General features: G+C 37.5%; 3 protein-coding genes across 14 annotated transcripts; 2 read left to right on the top strand and 1 right to left on the bottom strand.

Annotated features, from left to right (window-relative positions):
• The first annotated feature begins 5,100 nt into the window (after positions 1–5,100).
• Positions 5,101–5,472, top strand: LOC142612017 (uncharacterized). The gene has a single exon (XM_075784150.1). The coding sequence runs from the start codon at positions 5,101–5,103 to the stop codon at positions 5,470–5,472; it is 372 nt and encodes a 123-aa protein (XP_075640265.1).
• A 3,997-nt stretch (positions 5,473–9,469) lies between these two features.
• On the top strand, positions 9,470–11,333 carry LOC142614062 (putative pentatricopeptide repeat-containing protein At5g47460). Its single transcript, XM_075786597.1, has one exon. The coding sequence runs from the start codon at positions 9,567–9,569 to the stop codon at positions 11,331–11,333; it is 1,767 nt and encodes a 588-aa protein (XP_075642712.1). The 5' UTR covers positions 9,470–9,566.
• Positions 11,334–14,246: 2,913 nt separating this feature from the next.
• On the bottom strand, positions 14,247–18,271 carry LOC142611718 (protein NONRESPONDING TO OXYLIPINS 2, mitochondrial-like). Of its 12 annotated transcripts, none has more exons than XR_012840098.1 (5): positions 17,957–18,256; positions 17,690–17,871; positions 17,207–17,270; positions 14,842–14,883; positions 14,247–14,548 (listed from the first exon to the last, which is right to left on the bottom strand). XR_012840098.1 is itself a non-coding variant. In XM_075783830.1 (5 exons), exons 1-4 carry the CDS (start codon positions 18,094–18,096, stop codon positions 14,874–14,876), a joined length of 366 nt encoding a protein of 121 aa, XP_075639945.1. In that variant the 5' UTR covers positions 18,097–18,262; the 3' UTR covers positions 14,247–14,548; positions 14,842–14,873. The 12 variants fall into 12 exon arrangements, 7 of the variants coding, with proteins under 7 accessions (XP_075639945.1, XP_075639949.1, XP_075639948.1 ...); XR_012840102.1 differs by having other exon boundaries at positions 17,753–17,871; positions 17,957–18,255; XM_075783830.1 differs by lacking the exon at positions 17,207–17,270 and adding an exon at positions 15,924–16,020 and having other exon boundaries at positions 17,753–17,871; positions 17,957–18,262.
• Positions 18,272–24,488: the final 6,217 nt, after the last annotated feature.

Raw genomic sequence — 24,488 nt, 5'->3', positions numbered from 1 at the left:
TTATACAAGTTTTGGGCCCTTGTTCATGTTCTCTGATCTCTCTGCCACAGGCCCAACAAAAACCTTCCCGGTTTAGCTGCACCCATGATTCCAAGGACTTTATATTATTATTTTAAATTTATGATTTTCTTTTCATAATAATTTTTTTTTCTCATCGTACTAAAACTTTAACAGATCAACTAATTTTTGGTATAGATAGAAATTGAATTTTAAATATTTTATTCATGACAAAAAACTTTATTAATTGAGCTAATTAAAAATTATATATTTCAAGTCCCTCTTTAGTTGTTTTAAATATTTTATGAAAATATTCTTTGAAAAACATAAGGGTAGAACATGCAAAATTATCTCATAGGTTGAAACTCTTTTTAAAAAAAACTCATAAGTTGTAAATTGTAATATAACATATCCCAATATTTAATAATGGCATAGAGTAGTATTGGTAGAGTAGTATTTATAATGCAGTATTAGATATAATATCAAAACTAAGGTTTCTCAATCGCTAGAAAAGCTAGGTTGTCCTCCAACTTCTCATAGGCAGTAGAATTGTCATCCCTTCTAGTAAGGCTCTTCTTCCCTCAGTAACAACGTTACGTGTAGGGCTAGTTGGTTTTTTTTCTTTGTGAGGTGGGGAAACGGTCTTCTTCTCTACACTTCATTCACTCGAGATTTCTCTTTCAAGTCATAGATGACCTTACAAAGCACTGGAATTGTCTCTCCCATTCAGAAAGGGAAGGAGACGATCTCTGTATCAAGAAAGATCGGCGATCCCAGGAATATATTATTGCAGCTTTGTTCTTATTGTGAAGGGCTTTGAACATCGAAGCAGTGGTTAGGACCTTCAAGTTACTTTGGTGTTCCAAAAATGGTTTCAAAATCTAGAGAGAAGGGGACCATAAAATCCTTTTTGTGTTTGATAACAAAGAGGATGTAGACAGGATCCTATCATACAAACCATGGAGCTTTGACAAGTCGCTGGCGGTCGTACCAAGGTATGACAGAAACTCCTCAATTGAGGAACTCAGTTTCGACATGGCTTTTTTCTGGGTTCAAGTCCATAATATCCCCATTTGGTACAAGAACAGATCTGTGGCAGAAGATATATGTGAATCCATAGGTCTGCTTCATTGCTCATCAGAAAACTCAGAGGGTGGGGGTGGCAGTTTTATGAGCGTAAGAGTTACTCTTGATGTTTACCAACCTTTATGCAGAGGCAGAATTATTAAGCTCAAGAAGGGTGAAAAATATGGGTGAACTTTAAATACGAGCACTTGCCAAATATTTGCTACTGGTGTGGTTTGTTTCGATCATGGGAACAAGGATTGTGATCTCTGGATTCAGAGCAAGGGCACCCTACAACTATCATCTCAGCAATATGGCTCATGGCTTCGTGCCCCACCAAATGTGTCCACAAGAAATAAAGTGATACAGGTTTCAAACTTCTACGAGGATAGAGAGGAAAACCTCTCCACACTGCGGAGAATGACGGAGAAGCAACAACCAATACCAATTTCAACACTGGAGCTCGAGACACAAGCAGAAAAGGAAACTCCAGATACAGGGGCAGATTTGATAGAATTCACCAATTTAAATGACGCTGAGTCCATGTTGCTAAAAAAGAAAATGGAGCCAAATCCTTAGGATTACAAGACCGAGGGAGATTTTTTCTCTCAACAAATTCAAGAAATAGACAAGGATATCGGGTTTAATGAAAATTCCCTAATCTCAGACCCAGCTGTTGATCTGCGTAAGGAAAAGGCCAACTCAAACATAGCAAGGAGAGTTTCAAATGAAATTCATCTAGGGTCACGTGACCTACATCAGGTTTATCCCTCACTCCTTAAAGATATTTCAAATGCTTCTAATATATCTGTTGCTGCAAATAAGACTCCACATCCAACATGGAAACGTCTAGCTCGCCTATCTTTTAGTTCCTATGCCACAATAGATGACTCCATTGGCATCAAACGCCTAGTGGAAATGGTTGTGATCAATACGAGTTACCATGCAAGAAGTTGGTGGTTTCAAGTACTAATAAAGAGAATTACCCTGTTTTGGCAGAGACTGGTTTCCAATCCCGCCAGTCGTAATGAGTTGCATAGTCTGGAATTGCCAGGGGCTTGGGAACCAACGTGCAGTTCAAGAACTTGCGGATTTGGTGCAGGCAAAAGCCCCCTCTCTCATGTTCTTAGCCAAAACATGGGCAGATGAAGCAAGGCTAAACTATGTTAAGGAACATATTCAGTTTGATTAGAAATTTTTTGTTGAAAGAATTACCAAGTGTGGAGGATTAGTGCTGTTTTGGAAGAATGGAATTGAAGTGGATATCGAGTCTTCTTCCATGAAACATATTGATGCCACAATCAATAAAAACTCAGAAAATCCATGGAGATTCACAGGATTTTATGGCAAGCCCGAAACCTATAGAAGATTCGAGTCTTGGGACCTCCTTCGTCAATTACACCGCTGAAGCTCCCTGCCTTGGCTTTGTGCCGGTGACTTTAACGAGATAAACAAGCAATCAAAAAAGTCATGTGGTAGACTTAGCCCTCACAATCAAATGCAACAATTTAAAGACATTCTCGATGAATGCGGTGTCATGGACATGGGCTTTAAAGGATTCCCTTTTACCTAGAGCAAACATTGGCAGAACGGGTGTGTGGGCCTTTTTTGCAAATGTTGGGCTAGGCCGCCTCCTGCTACACTAGGCCCAAAGTTTTCTGGATTAGGGAGTTGGGACCGGTCCAATAGTAACCCTCTTTGCTCCGGATTGTGCGCAAACGATAAGTCCAAGTCCTAGGGAAGACGCTGCAAAGTGGGCTTATTCCTTATTTCTACCGCAGAAGGAACTTTTCCCTAGTTTCTGCTGCAAGTCTGACTTTTTTGTTGTGCAGTAAAACTGCCTGCTATCAAGCCTTCTGCTATGCAATAGAGCTGTCTGCTGTAAAACCTTCTGCTATGCAATAGAGCTGTCTACTGTAAAGCCTTTTGCTGCGCAATAGAGCTGTCTACTGTAAAGTGAAGCTTTCTGCCTTACAGTAAAACCTTATGAAATATGAATGACTACTCTTCGCTTTTTACTGCAGAAATTTTTTTCTATTTCCTGCATATAAATAAATCTAAAACCCAAAGAAAATACCAATCAAGTAAGTGTTAGCTTACATGGGTTAGCATATTCTTAAATATATACATATGAATATTTATAAATATACTTATACGTATACACAGAATGTGAGAAACACAATATATGTGTGTGTGTGTGTATATATATATACACACTTGTGGCAGGATAATGGGTCCAAAGTAAAACACGTAACAACAAATATAAAAGAAAGTTTCGGCAGAAAAGGTTAAGATAACACGGTAAATACAATAAAAAGGTGTTACAGCAGAATAACTAGTACAACAAGTAAAAATACCACAGCAGGAGAACTCATGTAGCAGACATGATAAAAAACGTGCTACAGTAGGATAACTAAATACAACAGATTTAAGTTTTAACGAGTGAAATCAGATATATTTGCGCTCAAAATCAAATATTGAGTCTTCCCATAGAATAAGTAAACCAAGAAGGAACCTAAACTCCAAATTGAACAACCTTGTCATAGGCTCCTGCCATAAGCTTTTGCTATCAAAGTTATGCATTTTGGAGAATAGGTCTAAATGGCTGCTAGCTATCATTTTTTTGGAGACTTCAAAGAGTGGGTTTGCTAAGAGGGAGGGAAAAGATGGTCTATTGATGCATGCCCCTATTCTTGCCACGTTTTCTCTCTTCTTTTTACCACTTTCTTTCTTTCTCTCCGTTCTATTTTTTTTTTTTTTAACTCTTAGTTTCCTTACTACTCTCTTGCCGTAAATTGTTTTTCTCATTTGGGTCTTTTCCTTTAGGTTCTTCCTACCTTGGGTCCCATTCCTATTGGGTCTCCCGTGCTTCCTTCCTCCCTCCGGGTTCCCCCTTTCTTTCATCCATGGCTACCTCCTTTTATAGTGAGCTAATTCAATGGGATTTCTTCCTTTTACCCTTAAGGCTTCACCAACTATTTTTAGTTCCTTGTGGGCATCCATTCAAGACCATCCACTAACCCATTGGTTGCCCCAACCACTGTGCTTGCTGCACCCTTACTCATTTTACAACAAAATTCTTTTTTGTTTGTTCTTGCTGTATACTTTTACTCTAGGTTCAAACGGATAGGAATTGGGCTACCTCACTACCTAGCTTTATGGCATGCATCAGATGGTCCCTACCATCCACTCCTTCTTTTGGGTAAGATACCATCCCAACAAGGCATTTTCCCAAAAGAAGTTATGGTAGGAAACTAAATATAGACCCCCTTTTCCCCCCACCACCAAACTACACCCTCTGAATCTCCTTAACCATGGGCCCACCTCCCTTGTATTGGCTGGGTACAGGTTGGTGGTGCCCCGGCCCTTCTGTGCTTACTCTATTGTCTTCTGTTTTTGTCTCTCATGCCGTTTCTGCCGTAGTAGATTTGTTCTGTTTCTGCCTGTTGCGTGTTCTTTGTCTTATTTCATCATGCGTTTCCTGCTGCGTTTGTCATTTTCCTTTGGTTTGACTTTTCTTTCCTTCACGTGATTCCTGCTGCTGACACTTCCTGTTGTTCCTTATCGTGCTTCTTCATATTAGCTTTCGTGCCTATCTTCTTTATCCAAAAGGATTTGGGCCTTTATAAGCCAAATAATGTTGATTGAATCAAAGGGTCTTGGGCCCAATTTATCTTCATCTGCCGAAACCATTCTGCCAAAAAACTGTATTCTGCGGCAGATTCGTATTCTGCAGCTCACTTTCCCATACATTTCTTTCTTTGGACCTCTCTTGCTCTTTGGTCTTCTTGGTGGGCTATTTGGGCCTTACTTTTCATTGGGCTTTCCTTCTCATGGATTTGCAAAATTGGGCATCAACAACGGGCTCTCGGTTTAGGAGAGATTAGATAGAGTGGTAGCCTCACATGAGTGGTTTTTGGAATTCCCCGACACGATAGTACACCATGTTAACAGTACCACCTCTGACCATAAGATGCTATGGATTGATCAAGCATATTTGGAGTTTAAACAAAAGAAAAAAAAAATAGATTTGAGGAAATGTGGTTAGTAGATAAGGGTTGTAGGGAAGTAGTTAAAGGAGTGTGGCAAGCTAGTGTGGATGGGGTCGAAGATACTAAAGTGCTGAGGAAGCTAGCAATGTGTGGGAAGGAATTAACTAGATGGAGTCAAAAGTGTTTTGGCAATATTCGAAAAGAGTTAGCAAAGAAGCGGAAGGAATTGGCATGGGTTGAGAGACTAGCACTACAAGGGAGCTGTGCAACTCATTTGATAACTATTCAAAAAGAGCTAAATTCCCTCATGGATAAGGAAGAGCGCATGTGGAGGCAGAGGTCAAGATCTCTGTACCTAAAAGATAGGGGTAGAAATACACGGTTCTTCCATTGTCGAGCCACTCTAAGGAAGCGTTGAAACACAATTGTAGGGATTAAAAACCAGTCAAAGGAATGGTGCACCCAGCCAGAGCAAATTGCTGATGTGTCTATAGACTATTATCAGGAGTTGTTCACCTCCATAAATCTCGAAAGCATGGCGGCAGCCTTGAGCTCCATTCCACAACTTGTGACCAAAGATGTGAACTCCCTCATAGATAATTTTCAAGCATGGGAAGTGGAAGTTGCTCTAAAACAAATGGCACCCCTCAAAGCAACGGGACCGGATGGAATGCCTCCTTTGTTCTTCCAAAATTATTGGGATTTGGTAAAAGGTGACATTACAACCACTGTTTTGACATATTTAAATTCTGGTTCTCTACCTTTGCCTCTAAACCATACTTTTGTTACTTTGATCCCAAAAATAAAAAATCCGGAAAGAGTAATTGAATTCTGACCAATTAGTCTTTGCAATGTGCTTTATAAGATTTTTTTCGAAAGTTTTAGCCAATAGACTAAAAAGAGTTTTACCTCTTATTATATCGGAGCATCAAAGTGCTTTTCTAAAGGGTAGATTGATCACAGATAATATATTGGTTGCTTTTGAGACCTTGCATTATATGAAAAATCACAATTCAGGAAATACAGGTTTTATGGCTCTTGAGCTAGACATGAGTAAAACTTATGACCGGGTGGAATGGTCTTCTTGAGAGATGTCATGGTGCAGATGGGTTTTAATGAAAAATGGGTGGCTCTTGTCATGGAATGTATCACATCTGTTTCATACTCCTTACTAATAAATGGTGAACCATATGGACATATTATACCTACCAGAGTTATCCGCCAAGGAGACCCCATTTCTCCATACCTCTTCCTTTTGTGTTCAGAGGGTCTTCAAACTCAATCAGACTACAGCCAATAATGGGGACATCAAAGGTGTATCCATATGTAGGAATGGTCCAATACTAATGCATGTACTCTTTACAGATAATAGCCTCCTTTTTTGCAGGGCCACTAGGCATGACTATCAAAAGGTTCTTGAAATTCTATCAACCTATGAAAGACTCTCAAGCCAAAAGTTAAATAAGGAGAAAACAACACTTTTTTTCAACAAGTCCACCCCGTTGGACATGTAATCCGAGATCATGGTAGAATTTGGAGTAACCGAGTTGAAGCAGTATAAGGCTTATTTGGGCTTACCGGCTTTGGTGGGGAGAAATAAGAGAGCTAGCTTCAATCAATTAAAACAAAGAGTATGGAAGAGATTACAAGGATGGGAAGGGAAGCTGTTGTCACAAGCAGGGAGAGAGGTTCTCATTAAATCAGTCATTCAAGCAATACCTGCATATGCCATGAGTTGCTTTAATGCCAACCACCTTGTGTCATGAGATTGAAACCCTTGTTTGAAAAATTTGGTGGGGGCAAAGGGGTGACCCGAGGAAAGTTCATTGGGTGAGGTGGGATGAGATGTGTAACCACAAAGACCAGGGAGGAATGGGTTTCAAGGACCTCACTATCTTCAATGATGCAATGTTGGCAAAACTCTCATAGAGACTCCTCCACGACGATAACTCTCTATTCTTTAGAGTTTTCAAGGCAAGATTTTTCTCCAATGGTACTATATTGGATGCAAAAGATTTTGCCTCCGCCTCATATGCTTGGAGGAGCATCCTCAAAGGGAGAGAGCTAATCTTAAAAGGTGCCTTATGAAGAGTGGGAGATGGAAAGCAAATAAAAATTTGGAGAGACAATTGGCTACCAACAAGAAACCAGCCAAAAATCACTTTCTCAATGATATTTGGACTACAAAATTCATCAGTGGAGGTCTTGATAAACCAGTCCACTCGAAGATGGAGAGAAGAAGTACTTGATCACTGTTTCGACAAGGCTGAGGTAGAAGCCATAAAAAGCATCCCATTAAGCTCTCATCAATCCAGCGTGACACACTAGTTTCGCCTCTCACACCTACTGGACAATATACTGCGAAATCGGGATACAGGTTTTTATTTGAGGAAAGCAGCATAAGCCAGCCCACACACCATGCCTCAACACATTCCTCGAGTCGTTGGAAAAAGCTGTGGAAGATGGAGATCCCCAACAAAATCAAAAAAAATTGTTTGGAGCACTTGTAGAGAAGTGCTTCCAACTAAAGCAAACTTGTACCGCAAGAAAATCACAGCAGATGCAGTGTGTGAACGATGCAAGGTGCAAACGGAGGACTGCTCACATGCTTTTTTTTTTTTTTTTGTTCTGATGTGCAGGGAGTTTGGGCGTCGGGGCATCGGATCCGCAGTGGCAATGGCTTCCAGCGATGCAAGGAAAGATAGCAATGGAGATTTTCAATCACGCACTAGAGGGGGATAAGGACCCTTCCCTGTTGGCCTTCACGGCTTGGGCTTTATGGAATCGCATAAACCAACTCCAATTAAATAAAGCTTTGTGTCCATTGAACCAGATATTGCAAGTCTCAAAGGAACGAAAAAGGGAATTTCAATTCATTCACCAAGTGCCACTGAAGCAGTAGCACAAGAAGCATACTAGGTGGAAGCCCCCAAACGCTGACAGGTTCAAAGTTAACTACAACGGTGCAATTTTCCAAGAACAAGGCAGAGCTGGAATTGGCGTGGTCATCCGCAACTCAGATGGAGCAGTGCTGGCCTCCCTTTCATAGCAAATACCCTTGCCAACCATAGTTGCCCAAGTAGAAGCCTTGGCAGTGAGAAGAGTAGTAGAGTTCGATTTTGGAGATTGGCATTACTCAAGTCATCATCGAGGGAGATTCAGAAATCATCGTTTCACCACCCCAAGAACCTCTCTTTCTCTACACGGGCATCTGATCTTTGATGTAATTCAGTTATCCAGTGCATTTACACACTCTAGTTTCACTCATGTTTGTCGATTAGGAAATATTGGGCCAAAATGAGCAATTAGCCATAGATGCTGAAGAATATAGTTAGTAGGCATTGGTTCGAAAGAATATATAATAGTAACATCTCGACTCTTAGAGAGTCGATTTTGGGGCTATAAATCGAGTTTTTAATGCTCGATTTTTATGGTCTGATTCTGTCCGATGTGGCATTTTTTCCACGTAGCGACTACTTGGAAATCGAGTCTCTAAGACTCGATTTACAAGCCAAAAAACTTTTCCTCTAAGTCCATCCATTCCCAGAGCAAAACCCACCACACAAAAAAAAAAACAAAAAAAAAACCCACCTGGGTCGCGCTGCCTGGGCGCGCTGCCTGGGTCCCAGGTCGCGCGCCCAGGCAGCGTGCCTAGGTCGCGCGACCCAGGCAGCGCGCCCAGGCAGCGCGACCCAGGTGGGCTTTTTTTTTTTTTTTTTTTTGGCGGTGGGTTTTGCTCTGGGAATGGATGGACTTAAAGCAAATTTTTTTTGGCTTGTAAATCGAGTCTTAGAGACTCGATTTCCAAGTAGTCGCCACATGGAAAAAATGTCATATTAGACATAATCAGACCATAAAAATCGAGCATTAAAGACTCGATTTATAGCCCCAAAATCGAGTCTTTCAAACTCGAGATGCTAGTAAAAAATATAGTTTGTAAACCTTAACTACTAATTATATTGTTTAAAAATTATTGCTATTTTACTATTTTCTCCGGAAATATTGTAGTCCACAGTTTGGCTAGACGGGCTATTTCGACACCCGATTTAAATGTTTGGATGGAAAAAGTACTACCAAATATCTTTCAACTTGTGCAGACTGATTTAACAGCCTTGATTAATTAAAGTTGACGTCTTTTTTCTCAAAAAAAAAAAAAAAAAAAAAGAGTAGTATTTATTACTCACTTTTACACAAACATTTACATTCGTGCGGAAAAAAAAACTACTCAAATCATAACTTGAAGTTGTGATTTAATTTTTTTGCTTGAACAGCTTTTTCACCGTTGGCTGCATCCCTTGCCAGCTGATATATGTTTCTTTGATATTTCCAAATTGTTTTGGTTTTCTTCCAAATACCTATTTAATAAACCCTTCAAATCCCCCTCAAAAAAAAATAAACCCTTCAAAATCGAGAAATCTTTTTTCGGAGTCCAAAATTCTTAATCATTCCCCCGGAACTTTGTGGTATTGAGCGTAAAGGTCCGAATAACGCTATGTTTACAATTATAAAGCTATGCAACAATCTGTCTTAAAGAGTGTCCAAAAGTGCTTACAAAAACAAAAACATTCCCAACTACTACTAACAAAATTCATTAGTACATATTTTGACTCATGGAACAATCTCATTTTGGCACTAGCCCAAGGTAGCTCCAACACAGAGTTGGCCTTATATGAGGCCTCTTGTGAGCTCAACTATGGCACCAAACCAAATGCTTATGCTTTGGTTCACTTTGTCCGAGCTTCTACGAACCTGGGCTACTACTCTTATGGCTACCAGCTCCATAGCTACATTCTACGATCTGGGTTTGTTTCCAATGTCTTTGTCTCCGCTGCTCTTGTCAGATTGTATGTAAAAGACTCATTGAGTGACGCCCACAAATTGTTCGCTGAAATTCCTCAACCAAGTGTGGTTTCTTGGAATACTTTGATTTGTGGGTACGTGCACTGTGGGCGGTTTAGAAAGGCATTGGATTTGTTTGTTCAGCTGGAAAGGTCTGACATTTTTGCAGACTCGTTTACATTTACGGCTGCTTTAGCTGCTTGTGGCCAATTGTGTTTTTTGCAACTAGGTAAGTCAATTCACACCAAGATAGTGAAATTTGGTGTACAATGTAGCATTTTTGTTGCCAATTGCTTGATTGATATGTATGGGAAATGTGGTGATGTTGATAGTGCAATCCTTGTGTTTAACAAGATGAAAGACAAGGATACTATTTCTTGGAATTCAGTTATAGCAGCAAGTGCTAGAAATGGATTGTTAGTTCAAGCATTTGGCTTTTTGCAGCAGATGCCTAACCCTGACACAATCTCATACAACGAACTGATAAACGGTTTGGCTCATTTTGGTGACATAGAAGATGCCATTCGTATTATGTCAACCATGCCAAGTCCAAATTCATCTTCCTGGAATTCAATAATAACAGGTTATGTAAACCGAGATAGAGCACGAGAAGCTCTGAACTTTTTCTGTAGAATGCACTCAAAGGACATAGAAATGGATCAGTTCACATTTTCAAGCATCTTAAGTGGAATTGCTAGTCTATCAGCTTTAACATGGGGGATGCTGATTCATTGTTGTACAATAAAATGCGGTTTGGGTACATCCATAGTTGTGGGAAGCGCTTTAGTTGATGTGTACTCCAAATGTGGAAGGGTAAAGAATGCTGAGTTGATGTTTCAGTCACTACCCATAAAGAACTTGGTAACGTGGAATGCAATGATATCTGGCTTTGCACTAAATGGTGATTCTACAAAAGTGATCCAACTCTTTGAGCAGCTAAAAATGGAGAGGGATGTGAAACCAGATGGAATCACATTTCTTAATGTTTTATCTGCATGTTCACATAACCAAGTGTCATTAGAAATTGCTACCCAATACTTTGAATCAATGATGGAGGATTATGGGATTGAACCAACTGCTGAGCATTGTTGTTCTATGATTCGGCTTATGGGACAAAGGGGGGAGGTGTGGAGAGCAGAGAGGATGATCTTTGAACTTGGTTTTGGGTCATGTGGATTGGTCTGGAGGGCTTTGCTTGGTGCTTGTGGGGCTTGTGGGAATCTGAAGGTTGCAAGGACTGCAGCTTCAATGGTTTTAAAGTTGGAAGGTGATGATGATTATGTATATGTTATGCTATCTAATATATATGCATTCCATGGAAAATGGGGACATGTAAGGGAAGTCAGGGAGTCAATGAGGAAGAAACAGGTGAGAAAAGAAGCTGGTCGTAGTTGGATTGTGGTGGATAATGTTAATGCAAATCTTTCCTTCTTGCGATGATAACTTTAACAATGTTTATGCAACTTCATTTTTCAAGACTGACATCAAAGATCACCACCTAGCTTTTGGACTGGCATTTTTTTACCTTAAGGATCCAAAGCATGCCCATGACATCGGCAAGTAAAATCCATAGCAACTAGGAAAAATAATGTCCTATAGGCAACCAAGAGTGTTGTGGAATTTATAGGTTTAGTACCCAATTCAGCATAATATAAATAAACATTGAACCGACAATTTTATTTGTCATGGTGGTGGTCTCTAAAATGTCACCTTGGAGGTGACATACCAAGCTCTAAATCAACAAGGAATAGAAAGACTCGCTAGATCATAAGCGCATGAAATAAATACCAGTCTGTTCAGACGGACAAAGAATACATTGAAGCATAGATGAAAAGAGTCCACCTCCCTATCAAAGTCCACGTATCACAAACCATCAATCCCAGCTCTTCTCTGGAGATGCTGACCAAAATGTCACCTTGGATTTGGCAGACCAAGGTCTAAATAAACAAGGAATAGAAAGAGTAATTTTTTTGGATGAATAAGAATTTATTCAACTAAATGAGAAAAAAAAAATACAACAGATACATCACAAGCAGCAAAAGCTGCAAACCACAGAGCAACTAAACACTACGTTCTATCCTGATCAATCAGACAACGACAATAACAGAGCATGTAATTCTCAAAATACAACACGAGTACACAATGCGCCCCATTTTGAATCGAATTTTTAACCTTCGTCCTAGCTGCTATCGTTGCTCTTATATCAACTATGGTAGAATTCAGCAACTCCATCACTTCATTTCTAGCTCTTCCATTCTCAATTCTTGCATTCTTATACATCCAAACAAGATAAATGGTTGCTGCTCAATACATCTTGCATACTGTATGCTTCAAAGCCTTCAAATGATTATCCAATTCAGCTCTTCATCTTTACTGCCGATATGCCTTAAAAAAACAAAATAAACACTTCCTCAGCACTTCCAAATTCTCTTTCTAAAAGAGCATTCAAAGACGAATGGTCTCTTGATTCCAATCCACTCCTGTAGAAAATACATATCACATCACCCTTATAACCCCATTTAACTAAACCTTTCTCTTCTTGTTAGCCAATCCTATATAGTCAACCAAGAAGAATGTTTGGGAATATGGCCAGTAAAACATTTGCTTCTCACCATGCAACATTTAACAGCCTCCCAAATGTGAATGCTTATCAGGTGTAGTAGGAAGCCAAATAACTTCATCTTAAATACGTCTGATCTGTACCTCATATTTCTTGCTTTGGATTAATACGAATTATTATGATCTTGTTGGAGGCTAGAACCAAGTTCCAATTATGAATGACACTCAAAAGGTTAGCTATCATGGTGCTAGAAGCATATAAATATCAATGCCCAAGGTTCTGGTAGGGTGGATCTTTTGGAATTTGGATGTCAATTATCATGACTCAGATAAACTTTGAATTACCCTTGCCTATTATAAACTTTCATCAGAGCTCTAACTGCATCCCTCAAACGAAGCAACTTTCTTCATGCCCATGAGCTCTCTTGATATAGAAACCACCCAAAAACTTCTTCTAAGTGGAACCACCAACTTGATCAAATAAGAAATTCTATTCCAACCCCCATTCTTAAACCCAAACTACCCTCCTGCTTTGAAATAGTTGATACCTCCCAAGCAACTCAATCAAGCCCCAACTGCCTTCTCAGCTTTCCTAATCTACAAGTATTGATTGGATTTTTGTTCAACCAATTTGATAACTCTTTTTGGCAAAATTAATAAGCCAGGCCAATACACTTGAATACTGTCAAGACTTTCTTAATCGCAGGCTACATACAAAAGACAGTACCTCAGCATAATAAGCATTTACACTTCAATACACTTGAACTAGTACTTTCTTCCTACTATAACATGATTTTCTGCTCTACTTTTTCTTTTTCTTTTTCTTTTTTGGCTGAACTATTATTATCTTCTTATTAGGATCCGTGTATTTCCCCAGCATGTTCTCATAGAACTAAACAGCCATCTTCTTCTTCTTCTTCTTCTTCTTCTTCTTTTTTTTAAAAAAAATGCAATGTTGTCAATTCCATTGCCTTGAATATCATATAAACATTCAATAGTATTTCTAGCAGCTTCCATCTTCACTACTCGGAAAATATGCAGTATTCCATTCTTATAGATTTAGCCAATCATTCCTTGGTTTCTGCTTCATGTAAGCCTTAATAGATTATGAGAAATATTAACTGATACTGTAAGGGTATTGATTTAGAAAATATTTTTAAAAACCTTAAATGTAAAAAAATAAAAATAAAAATTGTGACAACTTTCTATATTCCCTATCAAAATGGTATTAAAACTTTCCTAAATAGTTTATTACTATTACCAAAGTCCTGAAAGCACCCATTAACAAGGCACCCATGAACTGGACCCATAGATTATAAGCACATGTGAGCCTGTTCGGATGAACAAAAAAAACAAAAAAAAGAGTAAAGATGAAGAGCCCACTTGGTACAGCGCACGTCTAAAGATCCATCAATTCCATCAGGGGACATTTTCCCCATCATATGATCCATTTGGCGCATTTTGCTTTTCTTAATTTATCTTGTCCCATAAAAAGGGAAAAAAGAAACGTGACCTTTTTTATTAAAAAAATTTATTGGCATCTGCCTTCATTTTCATTTTGTTTTATACGATAAGTAGATAGTGGGAAAGGGGGGAGGGGTATTGAACATAAACATGGAATACCACAAAAGATGTCTTTTTTGAATACACGGTAATGGCTGATAAATTTCTTGGAAAACTAAGCACTGGGAACAATAGAAGTTCACTTATATTAACATCAAATGTCACCACGCTGGCTTAGGACTGTATTTCTAGGCTTTGGGGATCCAAAGAATTGCAACAAGTTCGCAAGTAAAAAGCAAGAACCAGGACAGAAGAATATAAAATGATGCAGACAGGGAAAGCAAGGGTGTGTCATCTGGAGATACAGACTTAGACAATTAAACATAATGAATAGCTACAGAACAAATATCTCTGTGCTGGGAAGAATCAAATTCAGTTTCACTGCTTTAAGGCTCAAGCAGTATCCTTTAAAATAACTGAACCTTGAAAACAAAAACTACAAAATCTTGCTGAAAGATTTTCCATTCCTGTGTAGACAACCTCTCGTCATGGTGGACTGCTATATAGTCACCTTGGAACCGACTGCCCAAGCTCTAAACCAACAAAGAATAAAAAAGACATCAGAAGAAACATATCAGTAAAACCACATTATTTAAGTGGAAAATAACAGTGGTAGCATTCAGATCTCATCCAAGTGAAGATTCCTATGTTCTCTCATATGTAATAATTCTGCATATATTGTAAATGACGTGCGTTTAGGAAGAAACAGCTAAATTAGCCCCCAGATTCCCCTGTAATCAAGAATGACAAGCAACTCGTATCTTCTAGTGTAGTTTATCACATTGTTTTAATTTCAATAAATCAGAGCATAGATGACAGGGCCCACCTCCAAATACAGCACACACGTCTCACGTACCATCAACTCCATCTGAGAAAAGGAGCAGCTATGTTACCACATAATTCTTATTCACTTGTAAATGAATCACTCTATGTGAAACAAATTCAAGCCAAAACACCTAGATTTGGAATTTCATTGGATTATGTACTCTATTTACTGATCTTGCAATCTCAACTTTGAATTTCTTCAACTTGTTATGATTTCCAATTTATTGGAACTTTTAATGGTAACTATTGATTTTGGTTTCCTCCCATTGCTTCATTAAAATGCTATAGGCAATGGTTTACTAAAATATGTCTGGTGTAGCAAGATAGGATTATAGGACACAGTGTTTGAGTGTAACTTGCACCAAGAATCTGGATTTTTACTTCTGAACTTACCATATTTCAAAAATATAAAAACTATTGTGGATGGGAGCAATAGAAAAGCTAATAAAGAACATGGCGAATCAATGAAGTACCCACCAAAAAGTCGAGAGCAGCATTTCACCAGAATGTATCCTCTACCTATTACTACTGGGTAGGAGAACCTATTTAAACTTAGCAAAGTCAAGAGCAGCTTTTCCCCAGAACATATCCTCTACCTATTGGTACTTGGTAGGAAAACCTATTTCAACTTAGCAAAACAAATAATATTAAATCTAATGCAGATGAAAAAACAACATTTAGGCTGTGAGATTATAGTAGAGGTAGCTGATAACTCACAAGATATTCTAGTGGAATAGAACATTATGGACAAGAAAAGCTAGGTGTTGGCATCAAATAACTGAATGAGTGAAGAACAAGAGCAAAGGGAATAAAAACAATAATAATGGCATCAATACTGAACATCATGTATGTACAATCTGTATGGGAGATTTTCTGGCAAATTTGTCTTGTATGCCAGCCTTCATGCTCGCTCTGTATTTGGAAATGCTTTAGGAATTATTACACTGCAAAATGTTTGCTCAAGAAACCTACTGCTGGCAAGAATTAAGCTTCATTTTCCATAGGAAACATTGTGCCCTGAAAATGAAAATTATCACTCACACTATGTTTGCAAATTTATATAGAAAGGAATAGGAAGGATACTTATTTATTGGGAAAGGAAAGGAATGAAAAGGATAGATAGTGATCCTCTTCTTGTTTGGTTCTTGATGACGGAAAGTTGGGAAACGGATCAGCCATTCTGTGGTTAAGGAGAGATTAGGAAATGAAAGAAAAAAAGTATATTTTGATTTATACCACTATACCTTTTATGTAAATAAGTTGTGTTGGGAGGAAGTATTTTCATGAATAAATAAAATTTTCTTTCCTACTCAAATCCATTTGTTTTGAGTGGAAAGCAAATCCTTCTAAAGGAAGTTCAAATTTCCTTGCAAATCCCAACCTCTCCCTACTTAAGACCCCCATAAGGAGAAAATAAAATTCCTACAATATTTTCCATCCATTTTCTTTTCTTCCCATCTAAATCCTTTCTTCCAAATGCATTGTAAGGTTTTAGGAGAGACTATAGTGTACACTACTAAATAAATTTCACAAAAAGTTAAAACTCTTTTCCAGGAAAATTACAGACGAATAAGATGGATTTTTAAGCAGCACACATTGGCAATATAGGCAGGGCATCCATGTAAGCATCAGGTAAGCCATGCAGGTTAGATTTTACGAAGTGATGTGAGGAAAGGAAATAATTGACACCAGATTTAGAACTTTTTTTTTTTTTTTGGCTAGGTATTATACTCTCACACACTTGAGGGAACTCGAAACCCCACTCTGAGTCTCTGACCCACCACCCTATAATTATGGGGGGTTGGAAATGCCATTTGAACTTAAGGCTATTTGCTACAGTACACAACTGCTAGTAAGTAGTAAGCAGTAAGCAAATTAAGCAAGGACTGATAATCATATAAACTGATTGAACAATGTTTTATATCTCATGATATGAACAGTGTTTTTCCATGCAGATAAGTCTGTCCTTGCACTAGACAATACAAAGTAACACGATAGATTGGTTCGAATAAATTCTCACATTTGGTGGAACGAACACTACTCAGACAAATTTTGAAAGGTAGAATCCAACTGAACAAACTCTAAAGTACTTTACCATTGAGAAAATCAAAAATTAAATTCCAAGAATAACTAATTTAAAAGGTAAAAAAGAAACTGACACATCAGATGAAAATTCATAAATTTCACAAACAAATTAACTTGCATATGTTACAATCAAGGGCCACTTTCCCCATATAACATTTTGCGAGTATCAATACAATTCAATGATCAAAATTCCAGATAAACCTGAAACACAAGTCTCTATCCTTGTATAACTAAAGTACTAAACATTCTTAATGCTACAAAGAGAGCACTCATTTTCATACTTGATTATTGGCAGGTCCCGCAAATTCCCAATTTATTTCTTTCAACCATAGTCAAGTTATGTGCCTGCAGGAACCAAAATACTCGCAGTCAGATAGTGTTTAAGATCCTCCACCAAATCACTTTCACTCCCAAACCATTGCCCCCAATTAATTCCACTCACGAAATAGACTCACTCAAATCAAGAGCACGAAACCAACAACAACAAAAATCTAATAACTATGTTGCCTCCATATCTCTCCCACCCTACTCCTAAATTACTCCGAAAAGTGCATTATCCTAACACAACAATGACACTAAAACTTACAGTGTACTAAATTACCCCGCAAGCATAGTAGATTTTCAATTTTAAACATGTTGATCTTTCCATTTCCATTATATTGTTTTATAACTCAAAGCAAACAATGGGAAATCAACAACCGAAAAGTAGGCGAGCAATTTAAAGCGAGAGAGCAAGTAGGGGGAAGCAAGCAAAATCTACTCACAGTTAAAAAGAAAGGGAAAAAATTTGTTATATTAGAGGCCTGGAGAGGTGCAGCAGAGTGTACCCTGTGAAAGCGCTCGGCAAATCCTCGATGTTGTGCTCAGGCACGACGTCATTCTCGCCGTCGCCACCGCACTGTGAAGTGGCAACAGTGACTGTACGCCTCCTAATTCCACTGGAATTCTGCCAATACCATCATATTTGTTAGTAATAGTTGAAAAAAATACATAGATTTGAAGAGAGAGAGAGAGAGAGAGTCTGTATATACCGGGAGAGTGAGAATCGGCGAAGAGGAATGGAAGTGGCGGATTTGGTGAAGCTCGGGGATGTACGGACGCTGGATCTGATGGCGGATTTGATGGACGATAGGGATGTTCTGCTCGCGAATCTGTTGCAAGCTGAAGCCATTATTGAATTATTGAACAGAATGGAAATGATGATGTGAAAAATGATTCGGAGGAGAAGGAAGCTTGGGTTCACGGCGCCAGGGTTTAGGGTTTAGGGTTTTAGGCAGCAGAACCGAGTCCAACTATATCGCCTCTGACATGTACAAGGCTTGGGTTTGGAGCTTTGACCCGCTAGTTGTTTTTTTTTTTCTTTTTTTCTTTCTTCATTTATTTTTATTTTGTTAGAGTAATTATCATTTTTGTCCTCAAATTTTTTAAGTTTATAATTAATCTCTTGAACCTTTTAAATTGATATTACTTTAACTCCTACATTTTCTGTATAAATTTTTTTCCCTAAAATTTACAATTAACTCCCTGAATTTTAAAAAAATTACTCTAATTTTGGCATCGTTGAGTTTGTTTTATTTAAAAGCTAACAACATCTTAACATCATTTAAGAATAGTTAATGGAACTTGATGGGAATCCAAATTGACATTAATTTGAAAATGATGGGTTTATTAACAAGTTTTGTGATTTAAGGGATCAAAATGGTAACTACACTACAGTTAGAACAAATAAAATGTATTTTAGCCCTTCAAATGTGGGTTATATATGACTTCGGTCACTCAAATTTAAAGAGTTCTAACAATCCTTTATTTTTATTTCTTTTTTTTATAGAAGTTTTAACTATCCTTTATAAATTTAGAAAAGTGACTTTTTTTAAGAATAAAAAAAAGTGAGTAATTTATTTTTGTGCAATTTAAAGTATCAAAATCAAATAAACCCTATATTTGAGGACAAAAATTGCAATTTACCCATTTGTTTCCTTTTTTGTTGTGGAATTCTCTCTACTTTTGGTTCTTTTTTTTTAAGTGAAAGTTCATAATACTTAGTTTCTTAAATTATTTTTACCTTTTTAATTTAAAAAAGTAAAAAAATTTGTCGGTCTTTTTTATATTTCCTAGTGTGGGGGATTGGAACACAACTATCCCGTGGACTTTGGGCCGAAAAAGAAAGACCAAAGAGACACTCCCGAAATAAGGACTCGGCCTAGATCCAAACATAGAAAAGCCCAAGTCCAAAAAAAGATAGACCATCTGGACCAATTACCGAGGTAATTCGAGGAACAAGTTTATCCCGAGATATGATAGCCTAATCGAGAAATAATCAATGGATTCACTGAGGACGCAACTTCGGTTCCCATTCCCAAGGAATGCGAAGAAGATGACACAAATTCCAACGTAACAATAACCTCTACATTAATTGTGTGTTCCTACCTAATATCAACCTCATTGAATGTTGAATGACTTGCCTGAATAGTAGAAACACCTCAAAAGTTTGCCTTAATGATCAAGAAATGGCATAAAAAGTGTCTACTAGAACAAGTATCTCCACAAATCCAACTAAGAGATACACAACTGGAAAGGAAGAAGGAAGGATGATAAAAGGAGGAGATAGCCAACAAAAAAGGGGATTTAGAGAAAAATCATAAAAGAAGAACAAGAGAAAGAAAAAGAGATAGTAAGAACTTGTATTTTCTTTTGATTCATTCATTGTACATCGGGAAAACAGTTTTTCTCAATCAAAGTGTTTTTTTTTTTTTTTTTAATCTTTGCCTTCAATCATCCGTCTAATCTTCCCATTGTGGAGTTTTACCTATTTCTACCTAGAAATTAGTTGTATTGATCAAAAACATAAGCATTGTTCTTCATAGCTAGTGTTTTTTACCCCTACACCTAGTATAAAATAAAAGATATTTTTTTCAAGATTTTTACCTTTTTAATTTAAAAAAGTAAAAAATTATGTTTTTCTTTTTTTATAATTCCTAGTATAAAATAGAAGATATTTTTTTCAAAGATTATATATTTTCATATTCTTTATTAAAATTATTTTGAACAAAAACATTTAATGAAAAGGAAGTACATATATACTTTTTGTGTTTTTAGGAAAATGAAAAGGATGGTTTTGTTGTTTTAAAGACCTCGATATTTTTTTAATGCTAAGCAACATACGATATATGTTTTTTTTTATTTATTTAAATTTTGGTTGAAAGTATGATGCTTTTTGGGTTGTACTCTCTAAGGCTCTCAGCCACAACTTCAGCTTTTATGACTAGTTAGTTTTATGCTATTATCCTTTTAAACCAAAATAAATAAATAAAGAGGAACTGGGCCCTCTAGCTGATATTTGCAAGGCATTTTGAGTTGTGTATTAACTTCATTCCTTTTCTTTTTTTGTTTGATGATTTTTAACTCATTCCTTACGTCAATGTTGTATTGCATTTGCATACCTAGTTCCTTGTCTAATTATAAAGTTTAGTTTAATGATTAGGAAAGTTGACTTCATAGATTAATGGCATTATAGTTTTGATTACATGTCCTTCCTTTAAAAAATAGAGATTTATTATTAAGAAATGCTAACGAATGCCCTTAAGATATTAGTTAATAATTTATTTAAAGAAAATTTTTATGGGAAAAAAAAACAATTAGAGTATGTTTGGTAACGGTTTTTTTCCTTTATTTTTTGTTTTCAAAAGCAATTTTCTATTTTTGAAATTAAAAAACTTGTTTGGTGGATAGGAAACAAAAATTATTCTCAAAAATCAAATTGTAAAGGAAATTGAAAACTTTCAAAAACTGTTTTCAATTTCTAGTTTTCAAAAGTAAAAGAAAACACGCATTTGATTTAATGAATCTGTCTCATTTAATGAGTTTGTATTAGAGTTCAAATCCTAATAACAACATTATTTTTTTTATTTTTTCCTTCAAAAAACTTTTTTTTTTTTATTTCAACTAACCAAACATGCTTTTAATTTCAAAAATACAAGAAAATTGTTTTTCTTTATATTCTCAAAAACAAGTTTTTAAAAATAGAAAATAAAAATTGTTACCAAACATAACCTTAATGTTTTGACAGCTTTTTTCATTTCCCATAAAAGTAGTGTCAAAACTTTTCTAAAATAGATTGTTAACCAATACCCTAAGAGCACTCATTAGCATGACCCTTTATTATTTATCCACTTTGCTATGAAACTATCATAATGTTAACTATGTCTTATTTTTGTGTTCTCACTTTATACTTCACCAATCACAATTTGTCATCTATTATATATAATTAGTGTGTAGCCTTGTGCATGTGCACAGATACAATTAAAAACAATTACAATTATTCATTTTTTTATAGAAGAAATTCAAATTATACATAGTATTAACTTATATTTTTTTTAAACCATACATTTCTAAAATATGTAATGGTTTCTCATATTATATATATATATGATTTATAATCTAATTGGATTTAGACTCTTCCAATTGAAATCTAATTTAGAATCTAATTGGATTTGGGCTATTTAATTTTTACACTCAATAATTCACTTGGCACAAAATTAAAAATTAAATAAGACATGTGGCGCAAAATTGAGAATTCAATTAAAATCTAATTGATTTTTCTTTGAATTTTGGCTATTAATATATATATATATATATATATATATATATATATATATATATATATATATATATATATATATAGATGATAACGCACAAAATTGTCAGTGAGTCTCTTGTCCACACACGTAATGACTGAAGATACCTGAAGAATAGAAGGTGAAGAACTAACAGAGCGCACCGGTTGAGTGCCGGCTAAAGACCCTCCGAAGGTTAAGTCAGTAACAGAATAATCTCCAATAACTCTGAAAGTATAAGAGCTAGGAAATTTCACATACCTTGGAGAAGAAGAAGCTTAGCACTTATATAATGGTGTAGGGCTGACTAAGATCCCATGAACGTAGAATCTTCCTTTAGAGGAAAGATACGGAGTTAATGTTCTTAAATCTCTAGGCTTAATTTCTAATATTTAGAGGATGTGATTATGTAGAAGGATCTTTAAGCGTAATGCTCAAATTCTTTCCATGTGGGGATGCAGGAGTGGAGTAACACGTAAATAGCGTGGAACTAAGTACAATGATCATCGGCATGGAGATGATTGTCATGACAGGGGATGGCTTGACGAGTCCTTGTCAACATGGGGCTTGTGGCATGGGAGACATGAAGATTCCTCGAGAGACCGATGATGCTAATGACCTTGACGACTCAAGTGGAGCCTGACTATGCCAACGCGATGCTATCCCTTTAGTAGCAAAAGAGGCTAGAGTGATCGATGATACTTTAGAGACCGAACAATAATATTAGGTCGAAGAGTCAAGGGTATTGGTAAAATATTCCCCATCATATAACAAGACTAAGATTTTTAGTGTTACTTTTATATATAAAAAAAAAAAAATAGAATGAGATTTGAATTTATTGTATCCAATTGATCATTATAATTACTCCTTACCATCTAGTTAAGACATCAATAATTTTTTTTTGGTATAAATTGGTTGTCTTTCAATTAGGATATATAAAATTGTAAGTTACAATCTTTTAAGCATTTGTGGATTCAATTGAAGGAGCAAACAGATTGCTCCCTATTCTAATTTGTACGAGAAATGATCCCAGACCCATTAGACCTTGGGCCTTGGCCCGAACATTACCTAGGGTCATAACTGGGCCTACATCACAATTCATTCCATTTCAGATATCTAGTAGACAAGCCTATATCGATCAATTATGACCTGATCGATAATACGCCTATCCATAGCGGCCCCTGCCCTCGGCAACTCAGTATTGCCTTAGGGAGTATCGTTGCCGAGCAGCCTTCTGGAGGCAGGACTCAGTTTCAATGCCATTATCTCTGTTTCCAACGAAGCATATTCCTTATTAGGAATAATCAAATTGGACCTCACTCACAAGAGTGAGACCATAAGATAATCATGAGCATCCTGCCAGCCTCAAGGTATAAATAGGGAGGTCGAGTGAGAGAGAGGGGGTTGGCAATTGAGAGTAACAAGAGAGAGTGATAAAAGGGAGAACTAAGAGGGAGGTAACAAGGAAGTCGGCGAAAGCTGAAAGGCATAATTAAGCTAGTTGGTAAAGAACTACTCTTAGTAGGAAACACTAAGCCCACCATACAAATAAGTTATGAGACCAATTCTGAGCCCGGTCCATTAGGTACTATTTTGGGTACTCACAATTGACGTTGTCTGTGGGAATCTCCTACGTAACTGTAGTTCTGCCAAGAAGTGGCTAGGAAAGATGTCTGGGCATCACTCAGCCAGTTATGCCGTTAATGGTTTGAGAGGATCCTCTCGAGGTTCAAGCTAGCGAGAAAGGAGGTATAAAAGGAATAAGGACCGGCGTCAGGACCAAGAAAGGGCACACACTGGCTCCGAGGAAGGATCGTCGCAAACATATCGATTAGCTTCGAATATCCCTAACCACGAATGTCACGACGGGAGGGATCGGGAGTTTGATAGCATGTAGAGAAGGATAAAGGATTTGGAGCTAGAGTTATGAGGGAGGCACCGGCGGAGGTGTAGTAATGAACATGCTGAGGGGTCTGAAACGGTGAGGGGAAGTCATGGAGAAGTGTCCCGACAGTTAGATTCACACCGGTCAAGGGATCGGTCTCAAGGTTATGGCGACAGAGATTTAGTTTCCCCTGAGCGTCAGAGGCCCAAAAAACTCCGCTCTAGATGCTATGAGCCGAGCATTACGCAGAGCCGCTTGGTTACCCTTCTCAGAAGAGATTGAACGGGCACCAATGCCGAGTAGATTTACCAGACCCCCATTTATTTCTTATAATGGCAAAACAGACCCGGTGGAGCATGTAAGTCACTACATCCATATGATGTCTTTGGACAATCACAACGATGCTTTGATGTGTAGGGTGTTCCCCTCAAGTCTCGGGCCTACTACTCTGAGGTGGTATAACAGATTGAAGAAATGCTCAATTCATAGTTTCACAGAATTGATTCAAGAATTCGGGGCCCGGTTTATGACATGCAATCGTGTACCACAACCCGTGGATGCTTTGCTATCCAGGAAAATGGGAGCTGGGGAAACTCTTCGGAGTTACGCTAGTAGGTATTGGGAGTTGTATAATGAGATTGACGGGGATAACGAGAAGGTGGCGGTAAGCACATTTCAGCTAGGGTTGCCTGAAGATTTCGAGTTATGGGAGTCATTGACGAAGAGACCACCCGAGGATATGAGGCAACTTATAAGGCATATCAAGGAATACAAAAGACTAGAGGATGATCGGCAACAGAGCAAAGGCAAGGCTTCGATCGCAAATCAACCCAGGAAAGGGGGTTTCCAATCAAGACCCAGGAAGGAATTGAGAATTCAGGAGCTGGGCATTCAACCCGGGGAAATAAATGTGACGTTCAAGGAGCCAGTGCACAAAATAGTGGACCGAATCAAGGGTAAGCCATATTTTAGATGGCTGAGCAAGATGGGGGGTGATCCCTCGAAGAGAAATCAGAATTTTCATTGCCATTATCACTGAGAAAAGGGTCATACCACCAAACAATG

Source organism: Castanea sativa, chromosome 10, assembly GCF_040712315.1.
Source record: "Castanea sativa cultivar Marrone di Chiusa Pesio chromosome 10, ASM4071231v1".
NCBI classification, from domain to species: Eukaryota; Viridiplantae; Streptophyta; class Magnoliopsida; order Fagales; family Fagaceae; genus Castanea; species Castanea sativa.
The sequence above is the reverse complement of the archived record's forward strand: the minus strand, read 5'-3'. Positions and strand labels throughout refer to the sequence as shown.